The 20,734-nt window shown below is 44.4% G+C and overlaps 2 protein-coding genes across 2 annotated transcripts in view; both read left to right on the top strand.

Moving 5' to 3' along the window:
* Positions 1 to 558: 558 nt before the first annotated feature.
* On the top strand, positions 559 to 7,107 carry fbl (fibrillarin rRNA 2'-O-methyltransferase). The gene is made up of 9 exons (XM_023963943.2): positions 559 to 697; positions 1,660 to 1,794; positions 1,870 to 2,013; positions 3,944 to 4,038; positions 4,283 to 4,453; positions 4,625 to 4,757; positions 4,844 to 4,956; positions 5,084 to 5,229; positions 6,601 to 7,107. The coding sequence occupies exons 1-9, from the start codon at positions 688 to 690 to the stop codon at positions 6,623 to 6,625; spliced, it is 972 nt and encodes a 323-aa protein (XP_023819711.1). The 5' UTR covers positions 559 to 687; the 3' UTR covers positions 6,626 to 7,107.
* A 601-nt stretch (positions 7,108 to 7,708) lies between these two features.
* The window catches only part of dyrk1b (dual-specificity tyrosine-(Y)-phosphorylation regulated kinase 1B), a 45,307-nt gene continuing 32,281 nt past the window's right edge, over positions 7,709 to 20,734 (top strand). Inside the window, exon 1 of the mRNA XM_020709959.3 lies at positions 7,709 to 8,549. The gene's annotated coding sequence lies outside the window, so the exon portion shown is untranslated. The remainder of the gene's footprint in view (positions 8,550 to 20,734) is intronic.

Here is a 20,734-nt window from a genome sequence, read left to right as displayed (position 1 = left end):
ATCAGTGGGGGACCTTTCTGTGTGGAGTTTGCATGTTCTCCCTGTGCATGCATGGATTTTCTACGGGGACTCCAAAAACATGCTTCATAGGTTAATTGGTTACTCGAAATTGTCCCTAGGATGCATGGGTGTGTGATTGTGGCCCTGCGATAGACTTGCGACCTGTCCAGGGTTGTACCCTGCCTTCGCCTGCAAGTGGCTGGGATAGGCTCTGGCAGCCCTGTGACCCCGAAAGGGAAAAAACAGATTAGAAAATGAACGAATGAATGTTTACGTATGTATTTTGAGCATAAACAAAACTAAATATTTTAGTTGCCAAAACACTTTACACCTGCCTTTTTTTTAAATGGGCACCATCACACTTCTCCATTCCTTAGGCATCTTCTCACATTCTAACATCCTGTTGAACAACTCAGTCAAAAGCTCCACTGCCATCTCTCCTAGACACTTTATTTTTGTTGGACTTTTTATTCTAAGCGGGGGTAGTCTGTGCAGAGACATGTCCAGAGCTACAGGGGGCAGCACCTCTGGAACAGAGCGGCGGAACGCCCCGACTTCGTTTGAAAACGGAAGTCGTTCCCTGCTGCAAAGAATAAGAAGCGCACGTGGCCACGCAGCTCGCACGCGCGGTTGGACCCGGACGGTTCGAAGAATCAGAGGTCAACTTTCCCGGTTCTTAAAGCTATCATGAAGCCAGGTAATATCGTAAGCTCCGCCCGGATGTATCTATAATGTCAATATCTCAGCTCCGAAATAAAGCATTTTTTGCGTTAGGGAAGGAGGGGGGTAACAACAGAAGTTGCCTCGTGCGCCGATAAGTTACATGTTGGTAATAATCAAACCGATTTCCCATCATGCTCGGCAGCGGCGTCTACGAAGCCCCTAAATTTTATTCAGATGGTTCGTGTTTTGGTGGGGGGGCTTCTCGCTAATACTCCCGAACCGTGAATGTTATGGGTCAGAACGACGGAAAGGACAAACTCTCCATTCCGAACCCAAAAGCTAAGATTCTCCCCGAAACCAAACCACGAAGTCTGCGGTCACGTGATTTTTATTAGGATTAGATTACCTTTTTTTTAAGGACGTCGCTGTGTTGTCTCTAATGACTCTTGTTTGAAAAAAAAAAAGAGAGATTTTGTTTATGAACAGCCACTGGCCCTCTTTACAGCTCATGATTGGTCACGGCAGGCAGAAAACCACGCCCCCAATTTGGGGCAATTTTAATTATTCATTTAAAATAAGTCTCCAAACTCCTATCTCAAACAATATAGTTAAACTTTGTATACAATCTAGACGAATTGGACGATCTCTGACTTCACTGGTTGGACTGAAACATAAAGTGAGGGGGGGACAGAGTTAAGTCCCCCACAGGTGTTGACTTTTGGGCAGGACCAAGGCCCCACCCTCCATTCGAAATCCAAAGTGTTTCAAGTCCCACTACGATCATCATTGGATCTATTTTCAAAGTGTTCCCAGTGGTCTTTTAATTCTGATTTTGTCGTTTTCAGGCAAGATCCATAAACTGTTGTTTCCTAGGACATAGTTCCTGCAGAGCAGCAGGAGTTCATTAAAAATTCACCTCTGAGTTGTAGGCGGGACTGTAGGCGTGGAGTTAGTGAGACCACCTGACTGCAATCTTTCATGTGTTGTGTGTTTCAGGATTCAGTCCCCGTGGAGACAGAGGAGGAAGAGGAGGAGGAGGATGGGGTGGAGGACGAGGGGGGTTCAGTGACCGAGGAGGAAGAGGGGGGTTCGGTGACCGTGGAGGAAGAGGCGGGTTCAGAGGTGGACGAGGTAAGAACGGCGCCGTAGTTCCGTTCCGTAGACAGCCAGCAGAAGGATCTGTTACTCACAAAAGCCTCTTTTTAGGTGGAGGATTCCGGTCCCCCGACGGTGGAGGGTTTCGAGGACGCGGGGGCGGCAGAGGAACCCCAAGAGGACGAGGAGGGAGAGGAGGCCGTGGAGGGTTTGGAGGAGGGAAGAAGGTGGTGATAGAGCCGCACAGACATGAAGGTACTTATGGACTCCTGATGATGATCTTTTCCATTTTAAACAGGCGTCTAAAAGCTGATTTCTACCTGCGGTGCGTCTGCGATGTGGTGACACAAGAAATGTGCCAATCAGAATGTTTACACCGTCTCCGTCACATGTCCGTCCCTCCACAACCCAGGCTTTACGCAGCAGTTCTATTTTCTGCCAATCGACGCTTCAAATTCGTCCCTAAAAGCCGGGAAACGGATCCGGGTTTAAAGATAAAATCTTCTGTTGTATTTTCAAAATAAAACTTTCTAAGACTTCATATTTACAGTGACGTGTTCACATGATGACGCACGTCAACACCGCCGCTAACACCACCACGGACGAGGAAAGTTTAATTGTGGAGGTTAAAAAACACATGTATGACACAAAATGTGTATTTTACAAGGACTCAGTGAGGAAGAGGAGGGTACGGGGTTTGATCGTTTAAGTATTGGATGAGCAAAGAGACACGGGGTTGAAAGGCCAATCCACTCCTCCAGGGGGAGGGTCTTGAAACAAACTCCTCAAACAGCGCGACGGCGGCACACTGCAGAGGGAGCAGTGTAAATTCAGGGTTACTCTTCACCCAAAGCTCATCATGCACGCATGAAAAAGCAAACAAGATGAAAACGACAGAGAATCCTCATTCAAATGTAGACGCAGCAGGTCAGTCTGAACGGACAGAAAGACACGACTACCCCCAAACCATCCTCTAGTTGTTTTTAACATTGAGGGAGGCTTTGTCCTGAAATGAAATGGACTTGGTTCTGTTGTTCTAGAAACCACCAAACAGAACCGGCTTTTTTTTTTTTTTTTAACTGGGGTCTTTGGAGAGTACGTGGAGCATGAACATTTAAAGTTTCCGTAGAAAGAATGTTCTGTTTGAACAGAAAGATGTCTTCCACCAAATTTCATCAAAGCTCTGCTTACAGTTGTCTGGATGAGCTGAAGGCTTTTCAGAGCTGTTCTGGAACAGCCCAGTCATCAGGAAGTTCCATCACAGATGCATGGACTAGTTTCTGTACGGCAGGACTCGTGCTGTTTCAGGGTTTCCTCGAGTTAAAGGTCATGTTGCTGTGGTGAGAGTCTGAAACTGACGTAGGAGAGTTAAGTCAGTTTGCTTCAGATGTTTGTCATGGATGGTTCCTCTGAAGTGAGTCATTACTACTCTACAGGTCTATAGTGAAGAGCTGAACAGCTCTGTTTCTTAGCTGAGTTAAAGGTAATGTAAATGTGACGTCTTTAGAGGAATGAACAGGGGTCTGCAACCACAGGCGGCCCCTTTAACAGTCTGTGGTAGCTCTTTGGCTTTAACCTCTTCAGATCTGTGTGTGGACATCACAGTTAAATTGGGTTAGATGACCACATTTCTGCTTAAACTGAGCCCTGTAATTACTTGATTCGAGGGTTATCTCAAACATTAGCCTGGGTCTTAAGAGGTTTAAACAACGCACAACGATGTCTGGTTGTTGTTCAGAGTTTTTGAAGTCTGTATTTTGCATTTACACGAGTGGATTTAAAAAATTGTTTTCTACACCTATGTTTAGTTTTGACAGTAAAAGAAATAAACAGGATGAAAGCGCACCAAAGTCATGACAGAAAATGTCACGTTTGACCTGTTTTTTGTGTATTTTTATTGTAAGTAAATCTGCTGCATCAGAAGGATCTTATTTGACACAGCGTGCACTTTATTTTGAAAGGAACACAGATCTGCTGCTGTAAAGAGTAAAGAAGTTCCAGATGTTATCTATAGAAAAATATAAGATTTTAGAAATATTTAAAAGGTAAATCTTACAAAGGAATGGGTGTAAAAAGGTGTATTTTTCTAAAAGGTTAAGTGGGACGGCCCTTTGAGCGTTTCAGAATGAAGATGTAAGGAGGTTATGTATGTGGGTCTGACGGTCTGGGTCGTGGTTTCTTCCAGGGGTGTTTATCTGCAGAGGGAAGGAGGATGCCCTCGTCACCAAAAACATGGTGGTGGGAGAGTCTGTGTACGGGGAGAAGAGGATGAGCGTGGAGGTAAAGAGCCGCTTCTGTATTGTGAGGTTGTCCCTGTAGCTCCAGTGCTGAAGGGTTGGTTAACCCTCAGCCTCTGGTCCCTGCAACAGCAAAGTGTAAAAACTGAAACCATAACTCCTGTTTTTAAAATGTTTGGATCCTTTCCTGCTAGATGACGTAAACTCTTGGCTGGCTTCTGCAGCAGAGCTGGACTTGGTGGATTTTTCTTCTGGAAGATGATTGTGGATTTCCTGTTTTTGATCAGGAGGGTGATACTAAGATTGAGTACAGAGCCTGGAATCCTTTCCGCTCCAAACTAGCAGCTGCCATTCTTGGAGGAGTTGACCAGATTCACATCAAACCCGGAGCCAAGGTCATGTACCTTGGAGCCGCATCGGGAACCACGGTGTCCCACGTCTCTGACATCGTTGGGCCAGTAAGTACATTTCAGAAGTAATCGCATTGTTGTTGCTGTTGTGAAAATGCGTCACTGCTGTCAGTACCCATATGTGGTTTGATCAATATGCAGCTTTGACACATTTTGTCAGAATAAACCGTCTGACTCCGCCCCCTCTAGACTCATGTTGGATCTTGTTTTTGTTTTAAGGAGGGGCTGGTCTATGCAGTGGAATTCTCCCACCGATCTGGCCGCGATCTCCTCAATGTGGCTAAGAAACGCACCAACATCATCCCCATCATCGAAGACGCCCGCCATCCGCACAAGTACCGCATGCTGGTTGGTAGGTGTCAGTGCCTCAGCACAGCGGCTGTGCGGACAGAGCGCTTCTCCTCCCCGGCCTCACGTTGGCGCTGTGCTCCTCTGCAGGCATGGTGGACGTGATCTTTGCTGACGTCGCTCAGCCTGACCAGACCAGAATCGTGGCCCTTAATGCTCACAACTTCCTGAAGAATGGTGGACACTTTGTCATCTCCATTAAGGTATGACGGCTCACATTTCCGTTGGAGACGCACTACCCTGGGGATGAGGAGAGGATGTGGTGTTGAGAAGGAATCCGTGTTTTGTGTGTATCTGTTCGGTTCTGATCATAGTTCTCTCCTGATTCAGGCCAACTGCATCGACTCCACAGCAGCTCCAGAGGCTGTGTTTGCGTCAGAAGTGAAGAAGATGAGCTCAGAGAACATGAAACCGCAGGAGCAGCTCACCCTGGAGCCCTATGAGAGGGACCATGCGGTAGTGGTGGGCATCTACAGGTAAAGTATGGAACGTTTGACGGCTTGGGTCAGTGGGTACCAGCAGGTGATGGTAACACATTTCAGAGGATCAGACATGCTTACAGCCTGCGCTGCTGCACGTCCTGCTACTAAACCCAGAGAACACTGCTCCATTTTTAAACCGCTTTGATCTAAAATCAAACAGGAATTTGACATATTTTGCCATTTTGGTCTGTATTTAGAACAGCAGGGGCTTGTCAACATGCAGCCTCTGAAGCTACGTTCACACCGGGCTCAGAAACGCATGTTCAAGCAACTGCTTCCACTGAAAAGTAAATGCGCTTTTAAGGCTTCCTTGTTTTTTGGAAGTCCGTTTTTGGGCTCAGTGTACAAAATGCACGGCCACTGAACGCGCATCACTAGTTTAAACCCGTTGAACTTTGACTAATCGGGGACTCTTTGATGGCGACGTCTGGATGGCGTCCTTTTCAAAACACGGAAGTGCCAATCGTATAAAAATTGATCGTGAAGGAGAAAATAACTGTGGTTTAGTGTCCGGCCGGAATTCAATGACACAAAGTCTTTCATATATTGGAATAGAGCTGCGAAAGAAAGTCTGGAGCAAAATTTACCCGATTAGCACCGTTTCCACATTTCCCACGTAGACTTGTCCAACTGTGAGTGAATGCGCCAATAATGGGCAACACCGTCTGCTAAAAGCGTGTTCAAGAATGCCCGTTGCGTTCTTGAACACGCTTCACACGACCGGTGAGGACATAGCACAAGTCATCTCTGACCGTCAGTGATGCTGCAGAGACGAAGACGGGCGCTGGTTTCAGTATCACTGTGTTTAACCGAAGGAGCCTTTTTGCAAACGAAAAACATTCACTTTGAAGAGTGAATGTTCTTTATTTGGCATTTCGTTTAATATTTACAGTAAACTTTTATCAGTAAACAAAGGAATGTTGTGTCCGTTAACATCTAAATACAGGGAAAGAAAAGAAAAAGTAGAAGCAAAGAACTCGTGGAAGTGCAATCAGAAAAGCCTTTGACCCACATGTTCGTCTTTAAACTTCTGTTTTTTATAAACGCTGCAGCGCTTAGAGTAAAATGTCTGCAGAGATTTAACATTTGTACTCCACAAAGAGGACATGATGGTTACATCCTCTCCTCACTTCATTTACTGCATCTCATTGATGTAGAACAAAACCTGATAAAGGGGAAAACATCCTGGTATGTTCTGGCTTTCTGTGGATGATCTGGTATCTCATGAACTGTGAACTGCTGTGATTGGCTAAAGGAGATCTGATGTTTGTGTTTCATGAAAAATCCAACATCTTTAGACGTCAGATAATTGGATAATTGGGTTCAATGTCAAAGAAGTGACGTCTTTCTGTTTTCTGATTCCAGACCGCCACCAAAGCAGAAGAAATGAGGTGAACGAGAAGACCTTTGACACTGGCTGTTTTTACCTTTTTTTTCTTCCCTTCTTCTTCAGTGTTTTTTTGCTTTTGTAAAGTCCTGAGCCCCCCCCCCCCTCCTCTGACTAAAGACTGGTTGCCCTAACTTCCTCAAAGGAATAAGCAGCCCTGTTCTCTGACTAGACGAGGCTGGAAAGGTGTCATTCGTGGTTACTCGCTGCGACTTCAGCCTACTGCTGTCTAAGAAACCTGCTAACGCTTTGAGGTTCAGTTGTCACAAGCGTGGTCCGACTCACATGTTCGCTCATCCCTTCATGGATGTTTGTGGATCTCTCCATGGAAATAACCTATAACTGTTTAAGGAGCCTCTCCAGGCGTGAGAGGAAGACCACTTTCATTTGGTTATCAGTCCATCAGATTGCATGGTTGATGAGAAAATATATATTTGAACCCAGCCGTTTTTCTCCTTTTTTTTAAATAAAGAAGAAACTTCTAATTTCTCTGTTACTGTTTGAAATGAGCACATGTCAAGAACTCCGTGTCCACATGTTTACCAATGTCCCATTCAGCTCTTCCCATCTGTCCCAACGCTGTTGGAACTTCATCCAGCATCTGCTTCAGTCGCTGAGTGACGAGACACGAAGGCATCCCTATTAGTCAGAAGGAGCCCATGGTGCCAGTCTAAGCTTCTGCAACTGTTCCTTACTGATGGCCTACAGATGCTTTAGGATCCAGCTTTTGGTTCTCTCCATTGTGGGACGTCAGTGTGCACGCGGAAGCCAGCCATCCTCTGGTTCATCTGCATGCCAGCAGAGCCTGGTCTGGCCTTGGTTTGCACCAGATTCAGGTGGGCTAATGCCAAACCCAGAGAAGCGACAGTGTGGATCAAACCTGTTACTGTGGGGTTTGTTGCCGTTTCAAATTGTTCAGCTAACCTTCAAAGAACCTAGCTTGAGCCAATGTGATCCATCCCTAACCCTGGTACAGCTGGTCCAGGCTAACCTGACCTGGGCTCTAGCGGGGCAGGGGCAGACATCCGCCAGGTCTGCAGCACAGAGAAACCGCACTCTCTGGCCGCCAGCAGAGGGCGCACTTCCCCCCCGAACTGGGTCGCCTGTTTGCGAAACCGCGCAAATGTTAACTCGTGTGACCTCCTGCCAAATTAAGCTACCTATTAAAAAACTAAACTTTACCCGCGAGCTGTTTGTTTTGGCGGCCATTTTGTGGGGGAAGTCGTCGGAAGCGTGAAGGGTCGGACGTGTCCGCGCTCGGGAGCGCGCCTCAATGCGCCCCCCACCCCCCGCTCTGACCGATACTTCCAGTACAGGGCCGGCCAGAGGAGGGCTACCTGTCGCAGAGCCTGCTCCCGTTTTCCAGCGCCTTGTCAGCGCTGGTGCCCCGGCCGGCCGTCGCCCCTGCAGCCGTTGTCGCCCCCCTCTTTTTTTTCCCCCCCTTCCCGACTTCGATGACGGCTCTGCATTCGGCAGCTAGCATGCTAGCTACTCGCGAGCTAGCCCCGCTAGCCTGTTATCTTTGTATGAACTAAAAAGCGGCGGAATTACGAAATTGTCCGAACCGGATTCTCGGAGGGCTCTACCGGAAACCGGAGAGGAGCGTCAATGAAGCTGGCAGGATAGACGAGCGAACCGTCTGCGGTCACGGCAGCGGGCTGCCCACCTCGGCTCGCTGCGCCGGCACTCGGTCTCCGCGGTAACCCGCCTGTCCGCGGTGCGGGAGGGGGGAGACTCACCTGCCTGAAAATAACGTCTTTGGGAATCTGAGGAGGGAACGGAGGTTCGGTTGTGTTTTATTTGGATCTGTACTACGGAGGACGAACGATCGACCCAGAGAGGAGGGGGCTCGGTTCCTTTCGACGAAGGGAGAGAGGGGTTGAAACATGGCTGCTTCGCAAGACTTAGTTTGATCCTCCGCCCTTAGGTAAGACCGCCGCCGAAGGCTCGTTTGGGCTACGTGATGCTGCGGGGAGGGTCGCTTTTGCAGCCGGCGGGATTTTCTGTACGTGTGTGTGTGTTGGGGGGGGGGGGGATTTTTTTTCCCGCCGCCCTGCACCTCCGGCATGATTGGGGGGGCTACAGCGGGTCAGCATGTGGAGCAGCAGTGGGGGGTTGTTCGGTGTGGGGGAGCTGCCCTGCACTGGCTGTTGCACCGTGTGGTTCTGATGCGGACGGTCCAGTTGCCCCTCGCAGAGAGGGGGGCATTTGCACCGGGGTCATGGGTGGTCTGATCGGCGCTTTGCCGCTGAGGAGCGCCGGTTCCCGGTTGGCTGGGTCCTCAGAGCTCGGTCTGCTGGGCGGCGGGTCCCGTCATGATGTCTGAACGCTGACTCTGCTATTGCTAGCTGCTAAGCGGGTTTCCTGCAGCAGCCCCCCAGCGTCTTCCTGTCCATGACGCGGGAGCGGGGCGCCGCCTGCAGACAGCCGCTCCACTGAGCGCGGATGGGCACTGGCAGTGCAGTGGCAGCCATGGCCGACCGGTCTCCCCGTCAGAACATCGTCGGCCCGGTTCCCCTCCATAAGGCGTGCAGATGATGAATGTGGATCGGTGCAGTCTGAGGCTGTTCAGATCCAGGTTTTCCTTCAGAGGTTCTGGTTCTTGAGCGGCAGCCCAGGTTCCTGTTGGTCTGGGCTGGTATCAGAACAAAGATGATCCGTGAGTCCATGCAGTGATCAGGGCCTTCCCCTGCTGTCCGAACAGAAATTCCTCATTTTGACATTTAGCAGGTACAGGAGGAACCGAAGAGGAAGCCGTTTTCAGGGCTTGACAGCCTGCAGCATGTCAGTGATGTGGTTTGGGGATAGAGATGCTGCAAGGAGTCAAACACCTGGAGCGAGTGGATCTGATGGTCACCTGTAGGGCATTATCTTACCTTGTGAGGTTTTTAAGGTGGATAACCCACACAGCAGGGATGTCCAACCCTGGAGATCCACCAAAAATCCTAAAACAGGTCGGGGAGGTAAACCTCAGTGCCCATCAAGAGTAAAATTGCAGGTTCATGCTCAGGCTTTCATTTGATATTTCTGTCGCCACTTCCAAAAAGAGTGGACGTGTTCTTGATAGCCATATGTGTGCACATGACCAGCTGGTGGGGAACATTATGGAGAACTTTGATAGCAACCATGGTTTATTCCAGTGAAGATGCTGGATGTCATCATTTAGATCAGCGGTCCCCAACCTTTATTGCGCCACGGACCGGTTTGATGTCTGTTAAAATGCTCACGGACCGGTATGTTATATGTGGCGGACACACGTTGCAGCAACGCTGCAATAAAGGCAGAGACACGTGATGAGACGTACTCTGTACTTTTATTTTGACGTGTAAAACATTGTACATCGCACAGCTGTCATCATCCTCTCCCCTTCCCACACTCATGGTGCTAAAATGAAGTAAACACAACAGGAAGAAATAACTAAGGGTGAAACAACATAACTGCCAGATGAACGGCAAAAAGAAACACCCGTGCTCAACCCTATTTTGACCAAAGCAGGCAAAGGGGATTGATTTCATTCCCTGTGAAACTCCGACAGCAGACCAAACGTGCACGTCATCGACGCTACAGTACAACAAAGTAATATGATTGCATGAAAACTGTGGTATTTTCTAAACATAACAATAAACACCAATGATGACATGAGCAACGTCCTCTCTGCCTGCAACACTCTCTGGTCGCTATTATTATAACATTTAAACATGCCTTCAAAATAAGTGCATGGAGAATCCAACTCACCACAGTGCTGAATGGTTGGACGGAATCGCCCGTTGGGATAAATCTGTATTTTAAGTAGGACTTCTGATACTGTCTATTAAATGCAGCCATTTTTTTTGTCCCGGAAGTGGAAGGCTCCTCTTCTGTCTCCTGGCTGGGCCTTTTCCACTTGGCAAAGAAAATTTTAGAAGATGTTTGTTTTTGATTCATTTTGCTAGTTCCTGGGTTTTATTTTAGCGGTATCCTATCACGCTCATCTTCTTTCGGATTCTGACATAAATAAAACGGAAGTCATGTAAGTTATTTTATTTTTTTCTGTGCGGCCCGGTACCAAAATGACCCACGGACCTGGGGGTTGGGGACCACTGATTTAGATAATGGAAAATTGAATGTTGTGGTGATGGGCTGTCTCTGCTGACCATGCTTGGAGAATCTATAGATGTGACGGCGGCCAACGTGTCAGTGGCGAACATCTAATAGCTTCATATTTTGTCTGATCCAGCATGAAAGGGAGCCTATTTATTTAGGCAGTGTTTGTCTGTTTCTTTCACCTCCTGGGGGTTATAGAGTATTAAGTAATGTTTTTCCTTTTTAACAAAAGTTAATATTTCCATTTTTCCAAGCTTTTAGTGACTGTCCTCTATCTTCAGTCTTCTCTCACACAACTTTCCCTCCGCAGAAAGCATTGTTTGGGAAATGTAGAGCAGCTCATTTGAGTCTAACTGAAGGAAACTTTAACATGCAACAGCTCCTCAAAGTCAGACAGGTGTCGGTTACCTTGACTGGTTTACCAGCAGGGCGGTTAAACTGTGCTGAAGTTCTCCAGACAATATGACATATTACCAGTCATGTGATGTAGATCACGTCGGTGCACACGCTCTCCTCATTGGTTTTGCTGTAGCTGCTGGGTTCTGTCAGGTGTTTGCTGCTGCCAGGACAAAGCGCTGAACTGATCTGTGCAGACCACAGTTCTCCATGTCCAGGGCTTTTCGTGTTCTTCACAATTTGGACTTGAGTGTAGATTCCGCTGTTTCAGCTGCCATACAGTAGGTGGCAATATTCACTCTTAATTTTTTACCATCCTCTAATACAATGTTTTTCAACCTTTTCTGAGCCACGGCACACTTTAACCTTAAAAAAAATCCCGCGGCACACCAGCATCCAAAAATTTAAAAAAAAAAGGAGAAACTCATAGTCTGTATTGATCTACAGCCCCTCCGCAATCTCACATGCATTTTTGAGATAATTGTTGCAGAAAAAGCTGGAAACTGCAGCTGTTTTTTCTAAAAGATGCAATAAAAGATAAGTTAGAAGATTTAAAAACAGTTTGATGTGTGTTCGTTGGTTTCAAGACGTTTAACAACAGATCTCCGTATGCGCTGTCACTATCACAACCCAATGCATCATGGGAGATGTAGTGCATAGAACGGCCGGAGATTACTTTTCGGAGCTTCATTGTTTTGTTCACTTGTTCCACGGTCTGATACCGGATTCTGTGGAAAGCTACAGCGCAAAAGACGAGCTTTAGCTGCTATTTTTTTTTAGAACTGAGCGACTTTACGAGCTAAATCGGGACAAGGAAGTGAAGACTTTAACCACTTCTGATTGGTCAGACTGATGACATGTGATTAAGCCTTCAAGAATGATTGGTGGAGACAGTTAAAGGGACGGGACGTTTCCAAAATACAGCCGAAGGTGCAGCTGAGTCGCGGTACCTTATCAAAATGTCTTTAATAAAATAAAATAAACGCAAAGAAAAAGTTTTTTATGATCTTTTATATTCCTAACTCCTCAGTGTTTTATCAGGGCCTGTTTGGATGAACAGAGAGTTGAAATCATGGAGATGGAAAATGTTTTTAGATCAGTTAATGAGGGCAATTTCTCACGGCACACTTGACCATCTCTCACGGCACACTAGTGTGCCACGGCACACTGGTTGAAAAACACTGCTCTAATAGATAAACGACAAATGGCTTTTGGGCTTACTGGAAAACAAACAAACTTCCAGAGCTAAAAGTGTCATTTTGATTTTTTGCAAAGTATATTATTATTTGTGGTTTCTTCATATTGTGGTTTTACTCTGAACTTTTTTTAAATTAATTAACAGCCAATGCCATTGAAGTTGTAGAGTAGAGAAGGCGGTGTTTGTGTCGCCTCCTATGACCCAATGCTCTCATTTGTCTGCAGAGTTAATGTTTCTTCTGTGTATCACATTTTGTGTTTAAAGATCCACTCCGGTCATCTTCTGATCTATTTTCAAAGTGTTCCAGTGATCTTTTAGTTATGATGATGCCGTTTTTAGCTGAAAATTTTTTTTATGACAGAGGTTCTGCGGAGCAACAGTAGTATATTAGAAATTCAGTAAGCCTGCTCTCATTTCCCATCATCCCTTTGGTTCCACGCTCTCCCACTAGCTTACAGCCCCTAACAACCCCAACCTAACATTAGGGGTGCAACAAAAATGTCGAGCAACATTGAGGCTAAGCAGTCGTACAGTTTAGATTCAGATTCCAGCTCAGAGGAGGAAAACAAAGACGTACGGTACATGAATCTGTTAATCTTCAGGTGGATGCATCAGAATGGAGCGTATCAGGAAGCATGTGGCCTGCTGATTGTAGTTTGCATGTAACAAATCAACCTTTTTCCAATCGCCTCTTTTTCTTAATTTTTTTTTTTTTGCCTGCTCCAGATTTACCCCAATTGAAATAAATAGATAACCAGAAATCCAGTTTGAATTTTACTTTATATATGTCCTTCATCATGAGAAAAAAGTTAAAGCACCTTTTTTTTGAGTGGCTCTTTAAATTCAGCTCAGGTCTGATTAACTACCTGGAGCCTGATGGGGAAAAGGACTAAATTGGAGGAATGGACAAAATCCAATGAAAGCAGATGTATAGAAAAGCTTTATTGGTACAACAGAAGTGATTGATCAGCAAATGCATAAATAATGTTCAGTCTGACCTCCCATCACTTTGTCTGTTTGAAAATACCTTTTCTAGTTTTCATTCCTTCTTTATGGTTCTGTGCAGAAACAGCAGATCTCTGACCGTGAACCCACATGCAGCCGATCTCTGCATTCTCAGGGTTGCAGTCAGAAAAACAAAAATGAACTGAAATGACACAGTTCCAACTGTCAGTTTCTGAGCTGCAGTCATTGGTTGATCTTTTCCAGTGTTTATGTTTTGAACTCATTGAAACTATGGGTTAGTTTGTGAAAAAGCTGAACAAACGTCCCCAGAAGAGCCTGATCAGAAACACCCCATGACAGTTTGAGGTGATTCAACGGAAGCAGCACCTGAGAAGCTTCTGAAGAAGCACAGCAGTGAAAGATGATCTACCAACCCACAAACAGTTAAAGTTCCAATGGGTCAGTGTGGGGAAGCACAGATGGGTCAGCGTTAAAAAGCTGGATGAGGTTGTCAAAACCATGAACATGTATTTCATTCCTGTACTTCTGATGACGTTTGGACAATCCCCTTCCCACATGCTGACCGCTAAACCAGAGGTCCAAATGAACTTGCCTAACGAGGGTCCTGCTTGGTGCTTGATAACAGACATCTGATGTCTTGAAAAGCACATCAGCTAAACAAAGGTGATCCATGTGAGATCAAATGCATGCTCCCAGGCCTGATCAAACCTTCAAGAACATTTGATGCCCTTCATGTTGATGATTTTCTACACGGTGAACATCGTGTAGCTGTTTTTTTTCTTGCGAGGAAAACAGTGGTGGCCTGGGATACCAACACTACTTTGGGGTCCCATTTTACTTTTGTGTACATCTTACTTGTAAAATCTAATGATTAAAGAAACAAAATGATGATGGGATATTAGGGGTGGATGTTAACAGGTTGGGCAGCTGCTTATGTGACGTACATCTGAGAGTTAAAGGGCCTTTAAAGGAGACCGTGTTGACCTGAAGATTCAATATGTCTGTTATTGATGCTGCAAAGATAAAGTCAGGACACCTGAGTTGGGACTCTGTAGGTCATATTTGGTTATTTGAGTGATGGTTTACTCAGAAGTTGATCTATCATAGTCAAATTAAGCGTTTTAGTGTCAGAGTGGATGCAGGTACATTGTTGGGGATACAATTATTGTGGTGTACTAACCTATAGAACCATTGTTTTACTACATTAACATTTTACTGACACCATAATAAGCTGTTGTTAAAACATTTACACACAGTAATGTCTATGAATTATTTGCTTATTGTTTTACACTGGAACAAGACAAAAACTGAGTAAAAGTCAAATATAGTCCCCAATAATTGACTGGACAGAATTATTGGCACCTTTGCTTGAATTTTGGTTGTGCCCCCTCTGAAAAAAGAATCCAAAGCAATCTCTGTAACCATGACTGAGCTTCTCACTCTTCTCCACTGGGATTTTGGACTCTTCCTCTGCAAACTGCTCATCCAGGCCTTCTTCCAGCTGCTGTTTGAGGTTCCCTGCAGATGTTCAATGGGATTCAGATCCAGACTCAATGCTGCCATTTCAGAACTCTACAGCACTTTGTTTGGAACCATTTCTGAGACGTTTAGAAATGGGTTTCAGGTCATTGTCCTGATGGAAGTCCAATGTCTTCTGGTGGAGACGCAGCTTTACTGTGGTCTCATCTGTCCACAGAAAGATTGTGTTTGGACTCAAACTCCTGCCGGGTTTCTTTGACAGGACTCTGACTACCTGTAGGTAGCATCGGTAATCACATTTTCATGTCTGGGTCATTCACATCCCGGTACGGTCTCCGTCCTGCCACAAAAGCCGCTTTATGCTGCTACTTCCGTGTCTCTGTGACCCACATTTATTCAAGAGGGGAAATATAAACAAGAATGATGGATTTATTATTGTCTGTTTATTAACATCCAAAGGCTACATGCTACATATCCCATCATGCATCACACATCTCCCATAATGCATCTCGACCAATCACTGTGGCCCTGTAACTGTGATGCGTTCATAGACAATAGGACAAATGATAGGCTACGTAGCATGTAGCCTACTAGCCTTTGGATGTAAAGCGATTGCTAACGAGTATGTTAATAAAAGACAAGTCCTGAATATTATTTTCCTATTCGACCCTAAACTACGATATCCCATACTGCAGCTGGCTGGCCGGTAGACGGACAGCCAGCTGCCCCAAATGCCGGCATGACAAGCAAAAAAGTTCTGTGGCGGGGCTAGGAGCTATGTCCAGAAGGTGAGGCAGGAAGCTTGGGCATCCAAAATCGTATGACATTTTTCTGAATTTCATCGAGACAATAATAAATCGATCATTCTTGTTTATATTTTCCCCCTCTTGAACGAAAGTGGGTCACAGAGACACGGAAGAAGCCGGAGGAGGGTTAAGCTTCTGGTTAGGGTTAGGCGCGCAGCGGCGACCAAACGGTTCTCATCCACGGCTGTTACGGCGGCACACCGCTCACGCGGGAGATGGTCAGATGAGGAGAATAAAGGTCCCACACCTACATGCGTGACAGCTAGCGGGGCTTGAACATTAAAAAACGTAAACACGTGCGAGCAACAACAAGATGAACCAGCACCTCGCCTGGATGGTTGGGGAGACCAGGCCGGGGGGGTGACGAAGGTGAATCTGTAGCGAGACTGAAGGAGAACAGGAAGTTGGAGTTCGTTTTAGTTTTAATATGCCTCTCCCCCTTAGTATGATCTGTGTTATTATCTATTTATATTTAATTGAATTTTTTGTAATGTATGTAGACTTTTTTTAATCAATTGGTATTTTAAATTATTTGAATTGATCACTCAACTACAAAAACTCATCAAACACATGTCCCATAATGCATGGTTTTGTAGTCATCAGGGCAGCTTTCAGTCAACAAAGTACTAAATGTCCAGCTGCGTTGCCGTAGGTTGGCGCCTTGATCGTGATATTTTTGTGATGATTGACAGATGATGTTGGAGCAAAAGCATGCGTCTCACACCAGGTGATCTGCACAGTGTTGCGTCCACCTGGGTGATCTCAAACACGCTTATTGTGCATCTTGGCTGCACTTTTTTGGTGTCACCAACATACATTTCAATCGGTTTTTGAGCTTTTCTCTGATCTCGGGTATCTGTATCGATTGTTCTGATCTCCAATGAACATCGGCCGTTCTTTTACAGTTTACCTTCTTCTGTCAGTTTACCTTGTTGCATCTTCAAAAGTGCAGAATAAAATGTGACACTGAATTTGAAACAGCACATTGCAATTTCTGCATCTATCATTAAAGTATTTATTAGTAATACAGTAGAAATTAGTAGATTTGGTTAGAATGTTGATTTACGGTATGCGCCCCTAAATTTTCTGGTTGTGCCCCTAAAATTTTCAGTTGGGGGCCACAGTGCTCCTAGTGAAAAAAGTTAGTCTGGAGCCCTGGATTTTTCTTTTTTTTCTTTTATTTTCATCCATTGAGTTTATCTTAAGAGCTGTGGGCTGAAGACCTTATGATGATGATGATGATGATGATGCCCACAGGAACATGAAGATCTCAGGAGATGAGCTTGGAATCCTGTGATTGCCCGTGTTTTTTCATAAACCTTCTCTAAAAAACCCCAGACGTCCCTTTACTATTCCTTCTTTGCTCCATAGTCGGTGTGAAACGACACAAAGGCGGAGTCTTTCCTTTCTCCATTTTAACTGCTTCCATCTGATTGCTGTATTGCCCTAACCTTTTACCTGTCTCAGGTGTGTCTGAACACAAATGACAGGAGCATCACATCCATGAAAAGCATTCATTTCATCAAACTTTGACAATCATTCTGTTCAGTCCATTTTTGAGTTGTGTGTGAGTTGTCGCGTTTGACTTTTCTCCTGTTTGTGTTGTTTCGTTGCAAACAAAAAAAAAACGCGTGAAGAACAAGACATTCGTGTTTGGAATCATGTTGTTTTCTGACAGAATAGTAAGGGTGCCATTATTTTTGGGGAGGTATTAAAACACCACATGTCAGGTTTCATCAATCAAGTGATATTGAATGTTTTCTTCTTGAACCTGCACTGACCTACAGGTAGACTGTAACTAATGTCTCTGACTCGCTTCATAGTATTTTTCCTAAGTGGACTGTATAAGCTGAAAACTTCAAATAGAAAATAGTCTCTGAAACGTGATTTAAATATGATTTAACTTAAAACCAAAAAACAATTTGTGACAGAAATGGAAAGCCAGGTTTCTCTCTGCGTTTTGAGTGAAAATGCTAGACAGACTGTTTCATATTTATTTGCATAATGTTTAAAGTCATCCAAAACTATGCACAACCATGTTTCTTTTTTTTAATCAACCTGAAAACTAGAAACCTGTAAATGCCTGCTGTAAACTGATGAGTTATTTGGGTATTTTTTAATGGTTTGCTCAAACATTTGGTAATTTTTGAAGTTGGCAGATAAAAATGTTGGCAGTGAGGAACCACTTTCACACAGGTGCCTGGTTCTGCCTCTGTTCTATGTAACAGAACCTGTTCAGTTGCATAATATTTGGTTCTGGATCAGAGGAACAGTTTTCAATATACAACTGAACATCTGTATCCTTACATTAGAGTGATGCTGCAGTGGCACAACTAATAAATGATTCTATGTTTAGATTTTCAGTTTGTATTTTTTTCTTTAGAACTGAGTAGACATTACAATGTGCTGTGAACAGCAGACATTTCTTTGCTCGCTTCTTTCTACATTGGACATTTATATTCATTTCATGTTCTATACATACCTGAACTCCTCCACCTGTTGAAACCCAAAGTCCCAGGCTTAGAGGTGGAAAGTCTCATTGGAGCTGCTTCTCACTCTGACTGCTCCAGTTCTAAAGCTCGAGGTCGTGGCTTGATGAAGCTAAAAGATCCTCCTCCTCATTGCAGAGATGGGCCGTCACAACCATAGCTATGGAGTACACCCTGTCAAAATGAAACGTATGTGCATAAAGTAATACATGGGGTCACAGGCGTGTAAATGTATATTGAGTCACGAAACATCGATTCAACTAAGTGCGCATGTGTACTGAGGCTCATTTATTTAACTAAAATAGAGTAGAATCAAGTTATATTGATGCCACAGCAGGGATGTTAATTTGTTACAATAACTCTGAAATAACTGCCAGTTACGTGTCTCCAAAAATTCCTGAGTTTAGACACTTAATCCTCCATTTAGAAAATGATGCTAAATGATATTATAGAAGAACTGGACGGCTGCACTACCACTAATTCCATTGTTCCATTATTCTGTAGTCGCGGTGTCACGTTCTCTGGGATCAACAGCGCCCTCTGCTTTAAGGCACGAGTACTGCGTGCCTCACTTAATGTTTTCTGAAGCGCATTTTTAGCGGATAAAAAAAGACCAAATGAGTCACAAACCGACTCCAATGTAATCAGCCAGTTGGTGAGAAATAGAAAAATAAAGTCATTAAAAATAAAGCGTCTTTTATGATGATTGAACGATCGAAACAGGAAAGCGCATGCGTCAGCTGCAGTCCAGTTAGTGTGTGCAGGTGTCTGGGCGCAGGGTCGGCATGGGTCTGTACGGGTGGTCTGTGCCTCACCTGCCGCTCTCTCGTATATTTGAACAGGTTTTTGTTTTTACCAAAGAAATGTTGAAAACCCACGCAGAAAAAAGTAATCATAGAATAGACATGTCAAAAATATTAATATTTGATTTTTAATACAAAAAATTAGAGTAAAAGAAGTGTATTTATCATATATAACTTATGTATTTTTTAAGCTATATTCCCCCCCCCCCCCCCCCCCCCCCCGTCTGCACGTCACTGCCCTGACGGATACAGTTGACTGTTTTCTCCAAGACCAGGGGTCTGCATGCTCAGACTCCAGAGCCACCAGCAGCTCTTTTATCGCTTCATTCTAGCTGTCTGGCTGGAAGGAAAATGCATGAAGTTTACAATAATGCAGTCATCTGTCTTAGCTTGTTGGGTAATCGGAGCTAATCTCATCTTCATTTAGAAACCCCTGCTGACATTACAGCTGAAATTTAGAATCTTTTTATTAATCTGTATTGCCTGGATAAATAAAGGTTAAATAAAAAATAAATACACCACTCCTCCCAAAAATTCAGTCATTTTAGAGAATTGAGCATGAAATGATGGTAATTTCCTGTCATTGTTCATTAGAAGTTTAAAGAACAAATTTTTCTCCTGGTTCACGTGCTGTTGCATGTGCATATGTGTATATATGTGCTAAATCAACATATATACCGGCATGTATGTTTGTGTATATCCTTTAAATATGGGATTCTAAACCTATGTTCTCACATTTATGTTTTTACATAAGCTCTCATTTTTATTTATTTTATGTTTTAAATGTTTCCATTTTTATTGTAAATGTAATTGATTATTTCCCCCTAGCCCTTGAAAAAGAGATTCGTAATTTCAATGAGACATTTCCTTTTTTTAAATAAAAAAAAAAAACCAATGCTAAAACAGCAAAAGGGATGATGGCCCATTAAAGTAGAAATGGCCTTTTTTGATTTGTCTTCTTAACATTTTTAGTTTAAGTAACTCTGATGGGACGTGATTTCTTTTATTTTGAAAGGAACTTGTTTTTTGCTGCAGTCAAAAGTAAAATGAAATAAAATGAGAACAATCAGAAAAATATATACATTATTGGAAGAAGTATAGTTTATAGAGACGTAGCATAATTATAGTGTCGTCTTTTTCTGAGCAGGGACGTGGTTCTTTGTAGTTTGTGCCGGGTTTTGTTCTGTAAGAAACAAACGGCCCCTTTAGTGTTGAAGGTTACAGACCCCTGATCAAGACCATTCAAACTCCCACAATCCCTTAAGGAGCCAAGAGGCCAGGCTGAAGAACTGCAGTAGGATTCCACACAGGACCGAAACCACGATGTTCTTCCTGAATCAGTGACTGCAACACTGTCTCCTTCAGTACTCCAGACTTACCAGGGAGACTGGCGATGGGATTTCCTAAGACCCATCTGTCCATTTTTTTTGTCTCTTAGAGAAAAACCACCATTTAAAATCCAGGACGTTCATTCACAGAGACATGTCAACTAGGATAGTAGAACGCTCACTCATCCATCTTCAGAGGTGGTCCAGACCCACAGCTTTCTTCTTTATGGTCACTTTCTGTAATTCTCAACAAATAGACGACGTTTCATTGGCTCTCTCCTATCATCTCTACTGCTGTGACAGACCGTCTCAAAGATGATCTGCATGATTTGTGGAAGAACAAGAACAACAAAAGCACAATAAACAGCATCTCTGGCTGAACCATCCTCCTCTTTGCCTGCAGGGCAAGCGTCTTGGGTTGCAAAAAGACATGCTGCTCACCTGAATGATGTAGCCCTGACGTGGCTCCGGTGGTTTTGGTTCTGAACCAAACCAGTTCCTTTTGGTGGAAATGTGCTCACAGCAGCTGTCACACATCAGAGTGTCCGAATCCGCCCCATTGGG

This window comes from Oryzias latipes, chromosome 16 (genome assembly GCF_053564925.1).
Source record: "Oryzias latipes strain Hd-rR chromosome 16, Olatipes_Hd-rR_3.1".
NCBI lineage: Eukaryota > Metazoa > Chordata > Actinopteri > Beloniformes > Adrianichthyidae > Oryzias > Oryzias latipes.
Note: the sequence above shows the minus strand (reverse complement) of the source record. Positions and strands in the feature narration are given on the sequence as shown.